The 19,204-nt window shown below is 36.1% G+C and overlaps 3 protein-coding genes across 3 annotated transcripts; 2 read left to right on the top strand and 1 right to left on the bottom strand.

Moving 5' to 3' along the window:
- Nucleotides 1–164: 164 nt before the first annotated feature.
- LOC106141107 (small ribosomal subunit protein bS21m) lies at nucleotides 165–945 on the top strand. Its single transcript, XM_013342761.2, has 2 exons — nucleotides 165–434; nucleotides 782–945. The coding sequence occupies exons 1-2, from the start codon at nucleotides 261–263 to the stop codon at nucleotides 896–898; spliced, it is 291 nt and encodes a 96-aa protein (XP_013198215.1). The 5' UTR covers nucleotides 165–260; the 3' UTR covers nucleotides 899–945.
- A 901-nt stretch (nucleotides 946–1,846) lies between these two features.
- LOC106136676 (out at first protein) lies at nucleotides 1,847–5,770 on the bottom strand. The gene is made up of 6 exons (XM_013337300.2): nucleotides 5,439–5,770; nucleotides 5,250–5,363; nucleotides 3,790–3,924; nucleotides 3,356–3,536; nucleotides 3,095–3,237; nucleotides 1,847–2,921 (listed from the first exon to the last, which is right to left on the bottom strand). Exons 1-6 carry the CDS (start codon nucleotides 5,523–5,525, stop codon nucleotides 2,769–2,771), a joined length of 813 nt encoding a protein of 270 aa, XP_013192754.1. The 5' UTR covers nucleotides 5,526–5,770; the 3' UTR covers nucleotides 1,847–2,768.
- Nucleotides 5,771–6,899: 1,129 nt separating this feature from the next.
- LOC106136671 (WD repeat-containing protein 26) lies at nucleotides 6,900–19,198 on the top strand. The gene is made up of 11 exons (XM_060947672.1): nucleotides 6,900–7,561; nucleotides 10,112–10,283; nucleotides 10,767–11,000; nucleotides 11,344–11,544; nucleotides 12,045–12,178; nucleotides 12,442–12,559; nucleotides 13,110–13,238; nucleotides 13,576–13,709; nucleotides 14,203–14,303; nucleotides 14,816–14,931; nucleotides 15,118–19,198. Exons 1-11 carry the CDS (start codon nucleotides 7,404–7,406, stop codon nucleotides 15,280–15,282), a joined length of 1,662 nt encoding a protein of 553 aa, XP_060803655.1. The 5' UTR covers nucleotides 6,900–7,403; the 3' UTR covers nucleotides 15,283–19,198.
- The last annotated feature ends 6 nt before the right edge of the window (nucleotides 19,199–19,204 follow it).

Raw genomic sequence — 19,204 nt, forward strand, 5'->3', positions numbered from 1 at the left:
TGTTTATATTTGCTCCGAAAGCCATGCAAATAAGAGCTAAGTATGTTTCTAATTTGCATTTATGATAGTCGGATAAAACACTGGAAGGGTCAGTCAATGGCATCAATACACTCTAAAAAAATTTAAACGTAAGACGGCTGTCAAAGTAAAATTGACTTGACAAGTTAATGACAGTCAAAAAAGTAACCTAACTTTGTGACAGACTAAATTTGTTCACAGTTTTAAAGAAATTTTACTGTATTGTTCTGTGAACATTTAAAATGTTTTTGACACTTAAATTGCTGTCTAATAAACATCCCGCTTTTATAGCGCGTACAGTGTTTGTAAAAAATAACGACGTAGACAATGCCTGCAGACTGGTAAACAGAATACTTGGCAAAGAAGGAATCTTAGAACAATTCAGGCTTACCAGATATTATGAGAAACCTTTCCAGGTGAGTAAACCCAGAAGTATTTTCTTAAGTATATAAAACTTTTATAAGTACAAGCAGTTTATTACATAAATAAGACAAACATACTGATGATACTATTTGAATCTCAATTCTATCATTAAGCCAAATAGCTGAACGTGGCCATTCAGCCTTTTTAAGACTGTTGGCTCTGTCTACCCCGCAAGGGATATAGACGTGACCATATGTATGTATGTATACTGATGTCCATGCTTGTAATATTGTTTCTTGTGTTGCTAAAGTAAAATAATTTAATATGTGTAATAATACAAATATGCAGTTACAGAATAATAGTAATTTCATAATAATAAACAGGATCAATGTATTTACAGACACGACGCCGAATCAACCATGAGAGATGCAAAGCGATTTACAATGAGGACATGGAACGCAAGATAAAATTTGTACTAAGGAAGAATCGCCATGAACCATTCCCAGGCTGTCATTAGTTAATTTATTAAAATAGATCAATAAATGTATCATAGTGTTTTTTAAATTGTTTTTCTATTTGATCCAAAATGAGTTTAAAATATTTTAAACAAATTGTATTGATATTTTTCCCAATAACACAAATGACAAGGCTATTAATTTGCTCTTTAATAAATGGAAAAGGTGACATGATGATCACTTCAAAATGTTTCTGAATAATTAGAGAGAATAAAATCAATTTCTATAAGTTTTCATATAATCAATTTTAGTTCAGTAATTTGACATATTCTTGGAAAACTCTTAAATCCATATCCATACCTACAGCACATTTATGAAATACTGTATACTGGTATAGAAACAAATATATAACTAAATACTACTGTATATACTGAACTAAATACTATTGTTATAAATAAATACCGATACTGTAATAAAAGGTAAAGCAACCGTTTTGCCTAAAAAAGGACAATAAAAATTAAACTTACCAATGTCTGTACTTGAAAGATATTGCCTAAAATTCAGAGATCTATTAAGACTAATAGAAGCCAAAAATTATATTTTTTTACAATTACTGTCTGTATGCTGGTCCTCGAATCACACAAAAACTTGCTCCCATTTGGATGAAATCTTCTCCAGTGTATTTGACTTGTCCAACTTAAAAACTAGTAACTGTTTTATTTTAATAAGGAGAATCACAGAGAACAGAATACAGCATATAAAATTTTCTACCCCCACCCCTATTAGGGGACAAACATTAATTGAGATTGTCAGTGAACTATTATAACATAAATTTCGTTAATTTGATTAAAAAAAATTACAGAAAGGAGTTGGACCATGCCAATAAAGGAGATGGTTAAGGATGGCAGAGGCTTTTTACCGGAAGTAAAATCACACAATACCATGATTTGAAGACAGTATTGTTTTTATAATTGCTATTTTTAAAGGCAGTTAAGATGACACTATCAAGAAACAAACATTAAAATAAATTTCATTTTAATAAGACAAAAATAAATACATAGCAAAATATTTACATGAATAGATAAGTATTGTCATAGCTTACAAAGTAGTGTTAAAGTCTTGTTTTTTTACAAATACATATAGAAAGCATTACAACCACAGAATGCCATTTATCAGCCAGACTAGAAATTATTTTGGCTTAATATACCTAAATACATGATAATACAACAATTGTTTTATTAAATAACAAATAATATGTGAAGAAATATCACTGCACATCTAAAAGAGTTATTTTGTTCTGGTCTCAAATTGGAATATAAAAAAGCTTTGTAGAATCCCAATCATATTCATAATACATATATGAACTTAAGGATTTAGTAAAGATAAATTATCTTTCAAGCTTATAGATGGCAATATGCTATCTTAGTAGGCGCTAGGGCTTTGCATCTGGAATTTGTGGTAATATTTTACCTACCTTTAACATCAAGTTCATTTCTATTAAAATTGTCTTCGTTTTTGTCATTGTGTATTTTTATGCTCCAGGTTTACTAAATTGAATACACTTACACCAGCTTAAAATCTTGTCCATGGTACACAAGCCAGTATATAGCATAGCTGTTAATCAAAAGATACCATTTACATCACACATTTAGTAAAACTGTTTTACTATTTTTTATACATTAACATGATTCAAGTCATCCATGAAAATTAATTGAAAATCAAGTACCGTCTAAATATTTTATGATTTATATCAATCCAATCAAATCATTTCTTACATTTAGCAAAAATAATCATCAACTAATCTGCTCTGGTGGATCATATGTGAGCAGACCAGAATAACACCTGGTCATCATATAACCCCTTTAGTGTGCAGGCCGTATAAGAAAGATTATTTATCGAGCGGGGTCCCGCGTCGGTCCCGCGTCGTCGCCGTCACGTGTGGCTGTAGCAAGCGTCACGTCGCCTCACGTAGTACTGGTGCCTGTGGCAGCGACGACAAGTCTTGATGCCGCAGCGGTAGCTCAGCCCGCCTTGAGGCTTGCCTTTGCAGTATTTCAGCCCGCAAGGGTACCAGTTCACGCATAACTGAAAGATTACTAAGGTCATCCTGAATCTAATGATTTAGTTTGTTGGAAAAATGTTTTTTTTTTAATATGGGAAAATTTGTTGAAATTGAACACACAACAGGTAATCGCAGTAATATAAAAGTATAGTATTAGTATATATAAATAAGTATAGTATAAAAATAAGTACAACACCTCCAAATGACAAATGCATTCCTTAGTGTTATCAGACTCGTTCAGGCAAGGAGGCACGGCAGGTTTGCCATCAGAGGTGTCAGTGATCAACGCATGTTCAGGGAATGGCGTCACTGCAGAGCTGGGAGACGATGGATCCAAACCTGAGTAAAAGATAATATTTATTTTGGAAAATTCATTTAAAACAATTTTTAACAAGATCAAAAATTTGTTACACACTACAGTTAGGGTTAGGCTAATTTAACAACTCGTGGTAATTACCAGGTCTTGGCGCCCACCGAGTGAGGTCTGCCGCGCGTAAGTATACTCTCTCTTTGGCAGGCGCACAGTGTCTAGTGGCGGCGGGAGACAGCAGCCGAGTGGCGCGGCCCGCCCACGCAGTCGCCGTGCTCTGCCGCCAGCCCTTGTCCTCTTCTGCCACACGCACCGTGCCAGGGTTTTTCTGATTAACAGTTATGTTACTAGTTTTCTAATTTATATCTAATAATACGTACCTAATTGATGACATGCATACATATAGGTAATCACGTCTGTCATGCTGGCTACCAATATAGCAGTCTTAAGAAGATTATTCATTATAAGGGTGCAATTAAATACAATATCTAGCAAACTTGTACTATAATAATTGAAATATGAAATTGTTATTTAGGTATAATTGAAGATGTCTTTCAAAAGTGAGAAAACACAAAGAATACCTGTCTCAACTTGGCCATGGCATCAGGGGCAATAAAATCTGCCTGTGCAGCATGAGACAAAAAACAGAGTGTCTGGTATCCTGATTGACCCAACTCCTCTTCACCAGGTATTATGACTTTCATTGCTTCCACTTCCTGTAACAAAAGTAAGAGCAAATAAAGTAGATACAACTGCTTCAATTGAACTACAATATACTTAATTGTTCTACATATACAAGAATTGCATTTTTGCTTGAAAAGCAAAAAAAATAAATTAATGGAAATGGTTTGGGTACATATAATTCATTAGCAATATTTTGATTAATATGGTCTATTTTCAACATGGTTTAAATTATATCCTGTAAATCCAAAATAATAGTTAATTAATAATACTTAATTGAAGCAACAAAAACCTATAAAGAGGCGTTCGCTCCATTTCAAACTTACATTCTGAATGATAACAGACAGACATAAATATCATCCTTAAAGAGAATGCAACAAGAACAAGAGCAAAAGAAGGATAATGCATTTATTTATTTATTCTTTATTGTTACAATTACAATTTGTAAAGTACAATAGGCGGACTTAATGCTAATAGCATTATCTAACAGTCTACCATTGGGTTAAGCGGAGAACCTTTGTGTGGGTGATAATAATAATGTACAATAAACATACTTACCTACTATATGATATATACTAAAATCCTATACATAATATATACCTATATACCACAGTAAACATACATATACATAAATACATATATATATATATATTTGCAGCAGATCACATACAGAGATTACTTTCTCATGACTGAGTCAGAAACAACTGGACCACATGCGACTTAAAACTGGCGCGGCTTAGAGAAGCTTGAATGGAATCGGGAAGTGCATTCCAAAGTCTAACAGCTGTAGCAGCGAAAGAATAAAAACCTGTACGGTGAAAAGGTGTTGCAAGGGTCAACCTGTTAGAGGAACGCAGGATTCTTTCATGAGTGGAACTTAAAAGTTGAAATTCGGATCTAAGATAATCTGGAGCTAGGCGATTATTTTGGCAAAGAATATGAAGATTCCTATGTTGTCGGATGGGCAGCCACTTAAGCTGAGAATGGAATTCAGAGACATGGTCATACTTACGAAGACAGAAAATAAATCTGATACAATTATTGAGAAGACGTTCAAGCTTATTAAGTTGTTCTTCAGTTAGATCCAGACAACACACATCAGCATAATCAATAATGGGTATAACAAGTGCTTGAGCCAACATTACTTTAGTTTTGATAAGAAGAAAATGTTTCAGACGTTGCAGGTAATGTAGAGACCCGTAGACCTTTCGACTGAGCTCAACGACATGTGGGTTCCAGCAAAGGTTTGAATCGATGAGAAGACCGAGGTCTTTGACAGTAGAATTGCATTTATATGATTAAGTATAATGATTAGCCCATATTCACTGATGTGGAAGTATAATATACTATTTATTCTTACATTAGTAAAATCCACCAATTGAGACACGTAAACACCATCAAGTCTCAAGAATTCCAGGGTGACTGTGTCCTCACTCACATTCGCCGTTATGTTCTCCTGCATAACGTCACCTCCCTGCATCACAAATTAACAAAAGTAATAAAACCATTTACAAAAGGAAACTAACTTTGATGTCTTTCAATTAACTACCTGGTTTTTGACGTTGATAAGAAGTTGAAGTCTTGTAGGTTCAATAAAAAAATAAAGAAAAAATATATTTATATGCTTTACTTCCATTTTGCATAAAAACAAATTTAAGTAACTTAAATTTGCACACTATAATATTCATTAACAATAATTTGTTCCATCACTACTCTTAAATCAGATATTTTTATTTCTTTCACAAATAAATCGTATCAGCTTTTCATAGAGTAAGAAATATTGGCAATATTCGTAAGATTAGAATGTATGAAGTATATATTTCAAATATATAAAAATACACTACACATCCAACACAACAAAGTTCATCACGTTTTAAGACATTTGATTTGTTTTGAAAATGAAATGATTTTGACGTTGATGTATATCTCTTAGTGTTACTGACCTTTGCTACAATTTATACCGTTTTTTTTTATTGCTCCCTAAATAATAACCAAATAGACTTATATTATATATATATATTATATATTATATATAAATGACAGTAATAAACTACATAAACATACCAATATATATATATATATATATATATATATTGGTATGTTTATGTAGTTTATTACTGTCATTTATTTAATTGTTCCATGTTTAATTAAATAAGTAGCACCTTTGTACTAGAATTACTGTAATAAATGCTTCTGTATATAATTTTTGTGTACATAAATAAATAATAAAGGAAGGAATAGGTAACAAACTGCATACGAACTTTGACAAAGCCTTGTGGCCTTGTCTTAGTTTTCCTCTCTCTCTAATGGTAAACTACAGAGTAGAGAAAAAGGGTAGGATATATCTTATCATTGTACATTGATAGATTTAATCCTACCCTCTTTCTCTACCTTTCTCTTTCTTAATACTATAAACTTACATAACTATAATTATATAAGTAATACCAAGAAAATATATTTTTTAAATAAGACAAATTTAAACCTAGGAATTAATGGCAATGGAAGATGAGATGTATGATGACCTAATTATAAATTTTAGCCAGTGTCGAGTTTTAGTCTATCCTCGATATAAATATTTATATGTATGCTTTCATTCTTTCATTCGTTCTTTCTTGGAACTTTATGAGACAACATCAAAAGAAGTAGGACATAATTATGCCTTGTCATTATTTGTGAAGAGGGCAGAAAATATTCCGTGGGTTTTCAGGTAGAATTTTACTTATAAAACTACCTCGGGGTTGGTAATACTGGGTTGTTGTGATTGGATTGGAGAAGCGTGAGTGCGTAGGCTACGTTCCTTTCTTAATAATCGATTCCATGCTAATTTTTTTTGCCCAACGAAAATTTGTATGTAACTGTGAAATATTTCATGAATTAAATTTCATCTGAATAAATTTGTTAAATGATATACATGTTCAATTGCTAAGGTATATTACCTTCATGATATTTTGTTTTAGTCATTGTAATAAAAAATTGCCGTAACAAAATTATGATACGTTACGTGAAAAGAATTGTAGATGCAGAGAAGAAAGAAGGGCGAGTGTTGGGAAAGAAAAGATAGACAGCTGTCGTTTCATTTTCAGCTGATTTTTGTGTACGCTAGTGTCGTCGCTAGTGCAATCTGTTTATAGATCAACCATTATAGCGTTTCGTAACGGTACGGTGCTCCTTAATCATAACTTCGGAAGGTATAGAAAACTGCGACAGAACAAGGTGCATTTGGGAAACGATTGGCACATCATACCGAACAAAGGAAGATGGTTCATTGAGCGCGGGTGGTGCGTAGCAGGCTGCCGTGACGTCACGCGGCCGCGACGACGAGGCCGATGCGGCGGGCGCGCTCGTGATCTCAGCGCTCCGGGCTGCACGGACGCGAGAGACACGGGCGGCGCGAGCTGCGCGGAAGGCTCGGGGAGGCAGTCTGGCCTCCAGTGACTCGGGCGACGAGGGCGCCGGGCATCGGCCTCCGCGCAAGCGGACTCGCAGGCTGTCGCCTCCGGCCCGGCCCGCAGCCATGCACCAGCCCTGCTCCAACGGGGCTCCGCCCCTCCACCTCAATGGTGATGCCCCCGCGCGCAACGGAGACCTACAGCCGCTCGGCCTTCGCATGAACCAAACAGATCAGGAGATTGTGCGCCTCATTGGGCAGCATCTGGTCTCCATTGGACTTGAGTAAGTCTATTGTACATATACATATTTATGCATTTTTTTTTAAATTACTCAATTTTAGTGATCATGGGTTTCTGTGGAATATTGTATTGAAGGGCAACAAATGTAGTTTGTCAACCTGTGTTGGTCTTGATTGGACTTGTTGGTGATAGCCAATGCTTATATTCAAGAGCCAACAAAAATGCATGCCCATATTTGTTTATTTATTTTGTGAAACTTTATGCATTTTATGTACTTATTGCCACAAGGCATTATCTGCCAGTCCAACCTTTGGACCAAACTGAGATTGCGGATGATGGTGGATATGATGATGAAGGATCTGTTGGCCTTTGTTTGTTTTGTTTGTTGTTGTTGTGTATGACAGCTCGTTCCTCTTTGATTGGGTAAGTTTGATGTATTCGATTGTGTGATAAGAAGTAAAATTAATACCACTGATAGATTTTTAGTTAAATAAGACACCTGTTGGTTTTCTTTATGTATATTTCCCAAGTATCAAAACCTTGCTTATATGTAGAAGTCTCAAGCCTACAATTTTTGTATAAAATCTCATCCTATACTTACTCTGTGTGTCTGTCTGTTACCAGCATCATTTTGTCTATGAATGAACATGCAACGTGGTATGTATCGACCGCATTCTATTTCTACCAATTTGCACTTGATGGCATTGTTATAAAATTGCATGGCTTTTTTTTTTGTTTTTTCATCCATTTCAATAAACAGGTAGAAGTGAATATAAAAAATTAATTTATATTTAAGTCTACTATATTAGCTGTTGCCTGGGACTTTAAAATGAAATCTATCTAATAAAGTAAAAAAAACAAACTCCCTATTTTATTACTCCTTGGAGGGGTAGAGACAAACACATCTGTCAAAACCGCATTAAAATCACAGCCATAGTTTTTACTTGATGCAAGTACAAACACACAGACAGGCAGACAGAAATGATGAAGATCATGCTAAATTCCTCCTATTTTCTGTCTGTATGTACAGGCTTATTTCTGTACCCGCAAGAATTTCGTGATATCCCCTCATAGTGAGAGACCTAGTGTGTTCTTAAGCTGTATGTTGTCTGTCAGTCAGTCAAACCAAGATTCTATTGATCATGGGTTAGAATAGAATTTGTTTTTAAATTGGAAACATGGTATCACTTATTGATGTCATATCACTTAAATCTTATAACTACTACCGCTTCCAAAGCGCATGTGTAGAAGAAGCGGCGGAACAAACTACCCTACTTCCTAAATCTTTATTGTGGACGAATGCACATTGTCTACATTGAAAAACATGAATGAATGTAAAACTAATGATTTCAATATGAATCTTTCTCAAATATAGAATTCATTAACTAGCTGCAATTTTGATGCAGATGCAAAAGCTGATAGTGAAGTACCTAACAGTTGAATAAAAAGTACAATAGCCTGTATAAGAATCTATAGAAGTGGTCTGCTTAACTATTACATGTTACCTAATAAAATAAAAAAAAACATTATTGCTTCATTTTATTTTGTTAATAAGGACCCTCAGCACTAAAGTATTCTTTATTATTCTATTGTTTTCTAGGTCATCGTGATATCAGTAATAGCACTAGTAAACTAATAATTTACTTAGTCACTTATAAACAAAGTACCTAATTAGCATTTTTAACACTGTACTGATGATACTGCAATTATTGAATACAAATAATAATAATCTATGTTATATTTTATTTACCATTCGGAATTTAATAACCTCAATAAACAGGTCACAGTTATATCTTATTAAATATCATTTTTTTGTATCTTTTTGTTAATAAATGATTGTTTTTGATGTGAATTGTAATAGTGATTCTTATTTGAAAGTCAAAATTTTACATAAAAATCTTCTGCCATAGATCATGACAACTGCCACAGGCTTAGCTGGATCATACTAGATTATTATTTTACGGTTTAATACCACTGAAATGGTGATTTTATTCTGAACTATATAAATATGTAGAATTATTTATTCAGTTTTCTGTGATATAGAGTCAGTGCTCCCATAAGTAGTCACAGTTTATTTATGGAACAGAAAAAACAAATACTATTTCAATTTCTCCGTGCGTAAATAATTATTATTACAAGTCACAATCACAAAGTACCTTTGTTCATTTGTGACCTGACTTCACTGAGTTGATATGAAAACCAAGCACGTCGGATGACTTTGAGTGAACCCAACAGGCCACAGTGACCTTACAGGATACAGCTACACAAATGAAACTTTTTATGAAAGTCTGTACTGTATAAATTAATGCCCTTTATCCTTGCCTTATAGTTTTTAGCAATTTAATGATGTCAATAAAATATATGTATAAGTTATTTACATGTTTTACTTACTTATTGCTACATATTCTGTTTAATTGTTAGAAACGATTGTTCTTGTTTGTGTCTTTTTTATAATGCCATTGACAGTTTACGATGAGATGTACAAGATCGTTTTGTTTGGTAGGTAGAAAAGATCGGAAAGAGTGATTCATTTTAAAATTATGTTCTGCAAAGCATACAGAACTTTGAAATTCAATTTACGCGTTTTCTACAGACGGAGCGCCGCGCTTCTCATGGAGGAGTCGGGGCTGCATTTGGAGCACCCAGCGGCGGCCACGTTCCGGCAGCACGTGTTGGCTGGCGATTGGACGAAGGCCGACCACGATCTGCGGGCGCTACACGATCTGCTCAGAGACTCGCCACATGTCAACGCACAGAGCAGAGCTGTGAGTATTAAACGTTACGTTTATAAAAATGGACCACACAAAAAGTTAAAGATCTATTTGTTGCATTTTCCTATATCCAAAAAACAGAAATCTATGTTAATCACAAATATTGGTCTTGTCTTCCCCCTTTGTTGGGTGCAGTAGCTGGGTTAACCAGCATAAAGAGAAAAAGAGAAGATAAAACATGATTTGTCAATGCTCATGAATAGTTGAACAGAAGTTCCATTTATATTGGCATCATATCAATTTTAAGATAATTGGAATTCTATTAATTAAATTGTTCAATTATCTCATAATTAATCAGAGTAAATATATCTCTCGCTTAAAGTTCCGAAGTATAATAACACGTTAGCCCCTAAGTTTGTGTGATTAACGAGATAATAATTGAACACTACCAGGAATTAATATTTTTGTAGGTACTATTATCTCTTATCTAAATGGGCCGCCAAATAAATGAACGTAATAAGTACTTATCGATTCCAGGAGATGAAGTTCGTGGTGCTAGAGCAGAAATACCTGGAGCACCTGGAAGCCGGGCGCGTGCTGGACGCGCTGCACGTGCTGCGCAACGAGCTGACGCCGCTGCAGCACGACACGCCGCGCGTGCACCGCCTCTCCGCGCTCATGATGTGCGCCGACGCGGACGAGCTGCACGCGCGCGCGCAGTGGCCCGGCGGCGGGCCCTGCTCCAGGGCCAACGTGCTGGCGCGCGTGCAGGTAACCTTGCGCGCAATTATTGCTTAAACGGCAACTTCCAAAGATTACAGTACTTACAATAAAACCATTGCAGTTGCAGACCTGAATCATTTGTCTGGTATATGAGCAATATTCTGTGGACTACTTTGATCATTCCTTGAGTAATCTGTTACGGAAAGATTGCCATTGTAATTATATTATAAGAGATAGTAAAAAAAACAACATGACACGCTTATCGTATATATTTCTCATTCTAACTTTTTGATGAACCTCCGAGTTAGAGAGAATTGGAAGATAAAACATATGGAAATATGTATGATCATAAATATCCCCGCTTGTAACCAATTACTCCTGTGTTATCCAGGCGGTGCTGCCCCCCGCCCTGATGATGTCCCCCGGGCGGCTGCGAGCGCTGCTGTCCCAGGCGGCGCAGCAGCAGACGTCCCGCTGCCGCTTCCACGCCGCGCCGCGGGACCCGCCCGCCGCCAACCCCGACCACATCCCCTTCTCCTTGCTGTCCGACCACCAGTGCAGCGCCGACCAGTTCCCCATACACTCTCTGCAGGTCGGTAATATTGAGGTTTCCTACTGCCTACTACGGGGGAGCCAGTCCGCCTTTAAGCAGGATCCAGGGATGGTCCCGCCTTTGTACTGTACTACTGTTCTATATTAAAATGCCCTCTTTTATTCAAAAATAAAGCAATTACGTACTTAAGTCTATCAGATAAGTACTTCCGTCTGCTCCGACTCTGTCTTTGACGTAAACTTTACTCGGAGAACCTAACTTACCTTAGATTATGAATATTCAGTTCTGTGGGCCTTATTCTGTGCTTCGGTGAGCTCCCAAAATTATTAGGAAATGAGTTGCCATGATATAAAAATGTGTCACAAAAAAATTTCTCATCATAAGAGCATAAATAGCATCATAGCATGGCATTCTTTTAATTTTATTACACATTACCCTAAAACGATTATGCTTTTGTTTATCTTAACTATTCAACCACCAACTCTTCTGCATTTACGCCGCACTGAATTTAAATAAAACAATACATTTCTATAATACAGGTGCTGAACGAGCATTGCGACGAGGTATGGTACTGCAAGTGGTCTCCTGACGGGTCCAAGTTAGCTTCAGGCTCTAAAGACAACACCGTCATGATATGGGATTTTGACCCTGTCGCCAAGCGGCTTTCTTTCAGGTAATATTACTACTTTACTCTCTCTCTACTCACATTACTCACATTTCGATTGCTCCTGCACTTGGTTTACCTTTATGTTATCTGGACTCCAAAAGGTGGTCTAGAATTTTGCCCATGACTGAGAATGATTGGCACATACATATTTTTTTTAAGATTACAGCTGTCACGTTTCGAAATACCAGTTAGTCTCAAACGATAGCACGAACGCGTAAAAGGTTTTCATTTGTTAATGAGGGTTTAATGAATGCCTGGTTTTTGTACAGGAAATCCCTGGAAGGGCACTCGTACGGCGTGTCGTTTCTGTCGTGGAGCCCCGACGGCCGCTACCTCATCGCCGCGGGGCCCGAGGACTGTCCCGACCTCTGGATTTGGAATATGGAGGTAAATTGACTCCTGAGAACCAGTCTTTATCATATTATCATTATTTTAGCGTTATTTACTTTTTGTTTGTTTGCGTCTTCACCTCTTTGAACCAATGGTTACACGTAAAATCAAGAAATATTTATTTATATATTTATGTACATCAAGGAAACATACAACTAGACTAAGGAGAAACTTGGTACAAGGGCCCTACCTACATATTTCTATGGAAAATTTCTTCCAAAAGACCCATATGTCTTGTTTAGTTGCGATATCCGGGAATTTTGAAATATTTTTTTTACTGCTTAATTGCTTCCGCCCGCGTGAAAAGTACCTTATGCCCTTTGCCGTACTTCATACTGCATGTATGAAGAATTTCAAAGAGATCAATTCAAATTAGCGGTGAAGAGTTAACAAACATTCTTTCGCATTTATCACATTAGTTTTCTCTGGATAATGGATTGTTTTATTATTATTTTAGTATTATCAGTAATATTTGTTGTATTTGTTATTTAATATTCATTTTTTCATATCACTTTAATGTCATTAATAAATGAATGTGGTTCCGCAGACGGAGCAGCTGCACCAGAAGATGACGCACTCGCAGGAGGACTCGCTGACGGCGGTGGCGTGGCACGCGCACGGGGACAAGTTCGTGTGCGGCGGCGCCAGGGGACAGTTCTATCACTGCGGCCTCGACGTATGTACACACACACACACACACACACACGTTTCTACAATTTGAATTTATTTAAAAATTTTGATTTTGATTTTATTTCGTGAATGGAACCAACACACAAATACTGAAAGTTTTTTGAAAATTTACGTTTGATTACTAATTAATAATAGAGTAATAATTCCTGGTGTTAGTTAACAATATAAAGTTATTTTTCCTCCTGTTGCTAAAGCCAAAGGACCAAGACAAATTTTGATACACATTATGTTCCTCTCTCACTACTTAATTTTGGGTAAAACATTATTTTACTATTGAGTGATTCACGCTTACGTGCAAATGTGAATAATACGGTCCTGGGCAGGGCGTGGTGATCAACAGCTGGGACGGCGTGCGCGTGAACGCGCTGGCGTGCCGCGCCGACGGGCGCGTGCTGGCGGCCGACACGCACCACCGCGTGCGCGCCTACGACTTCGCCGACCTCTCCGACCGCAACGTGTGCGTACTTCTACATCGCTTGTGCTTAGCTTAACGGCAGAGTTCAGTTTCAAGTAGTGAAAGGTTGCTAGCCCCGTCGTCCAAAAAAAGAATCACAAGAAGTGTATAAGCCTATCCTTTAGTCGCCTTTAACGATATACATGAGAAAGAGATGGAGTAGTCCTTTTTTGTATTGGCGCCGGGAACCACACAAAAACAGTATGTGTATGCACATTGCATGCAAATAATTATATTGCCAAAGATTGAAAAATGTAAATTCTTTTTCAAATTATTTCATTTGATATTGTATATGAAATCCAACAGTATAATGTTGTGTTGGTGCTAATTAACCGATAAAGGCCGTAAAATTTCTTCGTTTAAAGTATCCTATTCTCACGCATGTGTAATTATATCAGTCGCTTTTTTTATGAGTGATTAGCTAGTTTCTGCAAAAATTTGCTCGTCGTAACAGTGTCTTTTTAATTTTTATATAATGATATATACTTTTATTCAGTATTCAAGAAGAGCATGCAGTAATGGCGATGACCCTGAACGCGGCCGACACGCTGCTGCTTCTCAACGTGGCCAACCAGGGCGTGCATTTGTGGGACATTCGTGAGTTATATCATATATTTTTTTAATATTTGTAGCAATACCGGACTCGCGTAAACTTCAAGTGTAACTTTTGATATTTGATATAAAATCTTTAAATAAAAGTGAAAACTGCATCAAATCAATGCATAGAAATAGATGGAGGCGGCGGGCGACTTTTTTACAACAATAAAAAAGTGGTTCTTGGTTTGACCTGAATATATACCTATATATGTATGTCCGCAATTATTTCGCGTTTCGCTGAATCGATTTGATGCGATTTCAGGATGCGATTACACGGAGCTTAAGGTTTTAGAAATATAACCGACTTAAAAAAGAATCAATCAAGAACATCACCTCAGGGGTTAAAATTTACAGTTCCTCCGCAGGGCCAAACTAAGTTGTCAAATTAATTTGCTAGTATATACTAATAAAATAGATGTTATTTTCACAATTTAGAAAATTTAAGTTAGCTTTTTAAAAAGTTGCCAAAATTCAAACATTGCATATCTTAAATGGATGATATTTTTGTGTAGGAGCCCGCGCGCTGGTTCGTCGATTCCGTGGATTGAGTCAGGGCCATTTCACCATCCATGCTACTTTTGGCGGCGCGCACCAAGACTTCGTGGCCTCTGGTAGTGAGGATAACAAGGTGAGCAATCTTTATAAAGTGCACATATTGTTTACAGAGATTTTCTATAGAGTGGAATACGACGCTCTGTTCCTGTTGGTAACCTAATAACAAATGATCATTACCGAAATCGAACACACCAAGGTCGGAAACGGAACGTAATATATTTCGGAGCTCGCTCTCACAAATGTGACCGTGTCATTCCAGGTTTACATCTGGCATATCAGCGGCGAGGAGCCGATCGCCGTGGTGGCGGGCCACACGCGCTGCGTGAACGCGGTGGCGTGGAACCCCGCGCACCACGACGTGCTGGTGTCCGCGTCCGACGACTACTCGCTGCGGCTGTGGGGCCCGCGCGACCACCAGTGCTAGTGTGAAAGAGGTTCTGGTGTGAGTCACGCATGGAGATAAAAAAAAATTACGCGCGGTTTTCGAACGACTTTTAAACGCTCGGTTCTTCTTCGTAAATAGCGCTCGGTAATACGAATCAATTGGTACTCGGAACGGTCGTAGTGGGTTGACAACGATAATCAGTCGATGTTTTATTTTAAACTATTACTTTCGATGTGTTTTCACTACCTAGTCTTTATTATGCTCTCTTTTTCAAAGACGCATAATTGAAAAACAATAGACTATATGGAAATAATTACAACATCAGAATTTTTCCTGAATATCTTATCTTTTAATTTAAAACGTTACATAGTTAGAGGTCCTGTGTTTCGACGTGTCTTCATTTCGCACGATTCTCATATTTACGAGACCCATAAAGTCGCATAGTTGGCGTTAAAGATTAGTGATTATAGTTGTCAACTAGACTACCAATTTTTATTTGTGTGACAAATGTATATCTACATACAGGAGATTTTTTTGAACATTTAAAGGCGATATCTACACGATATACGATACATGAAAATACTATTTCATATTATATGTACACGATATAGTCTCCGTTAAGTGTAATATCTTATTACCTGTATTATTTGGCTTAGGATAAAATCCCGAAGTGTAAAGCGTTGATCGAATCGAGTAGCTATTAAAGTATGGAGTACCTACGAAAAGTCGAGTAGTGTGACATGTTGCGCTAAATATAACAAATGCTGAGAAAAAGACTTATTCTTAACGATTCTCTATAATGTAGTCTATCTGTACTAATGTATAAAGATCTCTTATGAACGAATTTCTGAAAAATAATTATGGGAATGACGCGAGCAGTCAATTTAAAATGCTGCTATATATAAACATGATGCACAGCGGTACTTTGAAGCTGTAACTAAATAAATGCCAATGAATACACATGGTTGTCCTCAAATTTTCCAATATCAATGGGATTGGTTGGATTGTTCGTATGTACTTGAAGTCCTATTGGTGTGCATTAATATTTTAACATAGTAAATTTCGGATTACTACTGAGTCTTGTTCTAAGTAGTTGTACCAATTATCTGCTACCTCTAATCGAGATTTAAATCTCTACTCTCTAATTGTGTATTGAAATTAAAACGTAGAGTTATTAAGTCTATTTAACAACTTTGGAATTAAATTAGAGTGTGAACGTTAATGATTAGCCGATATTGTTGATATTTACGGTGAGACGATCGTTTGGGGCGCTTGCGTCTGACGAAAGCTATAATGCTGTCTAGCATGAAGTATAGGACGCAAAAAATTATCTTACTTTATATTTTCATCGCGTCCACATTTAACACAAACAAATCAGTAAGGTATACCAATAATGCGGATGATGTGTGATTCACAATAAAAGAAACGGATTATCAGTTCACACTCTTCGTAATATTTGCACAATGGCAACGAGGTAGCAAAATAAGATAAAGGCCATATGACGAAATACTAGCCCTGAAGTGATTTACAGGCAGCCAGGACACACATTAAGAGAGTACAGTATTCTGAGACCAACCAGGCCAGTAAAGAAAGTTAAACCAGCGATGTTACCTTAAAACTTGCTGCTTTTTGGCTGCCGACGACTGCATTATAAGGGCTGAATAATCTGTTATTTAAAGTAACTATTTATAAAAACTCGTTTCGTCGATCGATCAATTTTATCGAAAGATATTCGTAGGATCGCTAATTTAATGCGAACTTGTTGGTTGAGGTTTTTGGCGTAGAATTCATGTTTGAGATGTGAATCATCGATCCCTTAATCAAAAATACTATGCCTGCCGCGAGCTCTTATAGGCCAAGTCTTTGTAAACACTATATATATATAAATATGTTTGTGTATATATGTATATATATATAAGTTACTGGGCGACTCATCATTACTTTAGTTATATATAACTAGTGGGTGAAGCACAGCTTAAGGGTTGTCTTATTTGCTGTGCTTCACCCACTTGTTAATAACTAAATTCCGACTATAAGAGCTCATAGTAGGGAAACAGAGTGTGGCGGGCGCCGCAGGGTAGGTTGTAAGGCTGATTGTAGCTGTAGGGATAAGGAATTCTTGTAATAATATCACATTTTTAAACAATGAGTTAAGACTTACCATTCAATATTCGACTGCTCTCAATGTGCAATGTCATATTTGTTTAGATGTTATATGATTTATAGAAATAATTTCAATTTATATCTAAATTATTTAAGTATTCAATCATTAATTGCGGGTAAAATGTTGCATAGGGTTTAATATTAAAAAAAAAAGGATGTGACGGTGAAGAGATTTTAGTAGGTATATTAAACTCTAGTTTTATTGTTGATAGAGATTCTTTTGTCGTTTAATGGTGATACAATTCGAGCTTCAGCATTTATTGAAATACGAGAAACACTGAATTTACTTATAAGATTTATTTTTAAATAAATATTTAAATATTATGACAATAACAGAAATTTTCACGTGCAGGTCTTGTGGAATTATTACTATCCTTGCTTTATTTCTCCTAAACTAATCTTAGTCGATTGGATAACCAAAGAAATTAATTAGTTGTTTATTTAGCATTACAGCACTATAATAGGTTCAATTTAACAAACCATTGCAGTAATTTTTTTATGATAAGTTATCAATTGGTTGTTCTAATATTACATCAGCTTTTGCTATTTTTATACTTCTAACGAACGTTAATTATTTAGTAACTACTGTTTATTTTAGACATATTTCTTGAAAGTAAGTTATTGCTTTAACATTAAATTTTGGACAAGAATTTTGATAGTTCGAATTGGATCACTCTTTAATTTAACAGTACCTAGGAGTGGAAGAGTATATGTTGGGGACGCGGCGCCCGCGCATAATTAGTGTTAAAGTAGCTCCTTAACTTAATTAAGACTTAATATAGCGAGCTCAAGATGTAGCAATGCTCGCAGCTCTATTTTTGTACCAACACTGAATCTCGCACGAGGTTATCCACATGTATTTAAGTACTGTAGTATTCAGCTCAATAAGTGTGTTTGGTGTGGCTTATTCAAACACTCCACTTACAAATTGATAAAATAATTATTGGTCTATCAATATCAAGACTGCGCGACGCTTAGGCACTTTAAAACGCCGTGATAAACTTTTGTTAAATTTTATACATTCGGCCAATTGCACAATCTTATACCATCAAAGCGGCTGCGAGCGCACGACAGTCCCGCAACCTAAAATGCTATCTCGCGAGCAATATATGTATTTGTTTAATATTTTTTTCTCAAATATTTTTATCAACAGAGAATGGCAGATTGTACTATATTAAGGATAAATTACAATGAATTTTTATTCTATTGTTTGGCATATTTTAGATACTTTTTATATTGATTGAACTTCATATTGCTTTACTAAAAATATGGGAAATATGAAGTAGAAATGTCAACTTCCTAATATAAATGGAGTAAATTTCTCAAAAAAGGACTAATATAAACATACGTCTTGTAATATATGCGAGCGAGAAAGCAGTCATACTTCATAATCTGTCCAGAGAGGCCGCACAAACACATTTCGTCGAAAGGGACACTAAGCCCATTTGGTTGCTAGTGCAGCCCGTTTAATCATATTATCACGCCATCAATTAATTATGTGCAGATAAATGATATTTTGGATAATTTTAATTTTTGATCATTTATATTTTTTTTGAAGTACTTACTGGTTAATTTGTAGGCGCACCCCGACTCGCCCGGCGGCCTCCATACCAATGTCTAGCAATAATGTCGTGTGTCTGACGTGTGTGCGTGTAGCAAGTACAAATGAGCATTCGATAATACTAAAGTAATGTACCAATAACTATAGTGTAACGGTGGAGAGGGGATAATAAACCCCGGTTTAAAATTGTTAATAATAAATAATATTATATCAATAAATTTTTTATTGTAACATGAG

The sequence above is a fragment of the Amyelois transitella genome, chromosome 14 (assembly GCF_032362555.1).
Source record: "Amyelois transitella isolate CPQ chromosome 14, ilAmyTran1.1, whole genome shotgun sequence".
NCBI classification, from domain to species: domain Eukaryota; kingdom Metazoa; phylum Arthropoda; class Insecta; order Lepidoptera; family Pyralidae; genus Amyelois; species Amyelois transitella.

What these genes read in the sequence shown, in the direction of transcription:
- LOC106141107 (XM_013342761.2), top strand. Translation starts at nt 261, where the DNA reads ATGTTTTTGACACTTAAATTGCTGTCTAATAAACATCCCGCTTTTATA. An exon ending in ATTATGAGAAACCTTTCCAG is followed by an intron (nt 435 to 781) that starts GTGAGTAAACCC and finishes ATGTATTTACAG; the next exon opens with ACACGACGCCGAATCAACCA.
- LOC106136676 (XM_013337300.2), bottom strand. Translation starts at nt 5,525, where the DNA reads ATGGAAGTAAAGCATATAAATATATTTTTTCTTTATTTTTTTATTGAA. An exon ending in TTATCAACGTCAAAAACCAG is followed by an intron (nt 5,364 to 5,438) that starts GTAGTTAATTGA and finishes TTTGTGATGCAG; the next exon opens with GGAGGTGACGTTATGCAGGA. An exon ending in AATGCATTTGTCATTTGGAG is followed by an intron (nt 2,922 to 3,094) that starts GTGTTGTACTTA and finishes GTAATCTTTCAG; the next exon opens with TTATGCGTGAACTGGTACCC.
- LOC106136671 (XM_060947672.1), top strand. Translation starts at nt 7,404, where the DNA reads ATGCACCAGCCCTGCTCCAACGGGGCTCCGCCCCTCCACCTCAATGGT. An exon ending in CTGGTCTCCATTGGACTTGA is followed by an intron (nt 7,562 to 10,111) that starts GTAAGTCTATTG and finishes CGTTTTCTACAG; the next exon opens with ACGGAGCGCCGCGCTTCTCA. An exon ending in CGTGCATTTGTGGGACATTC is followed by an intron (nt 14,304 to 14,815) that starts GTGAGTTATATC and finishes ATTTTTGTGTAG; the next exon opens with GAGCCCGCGCGCTGGTTCGT.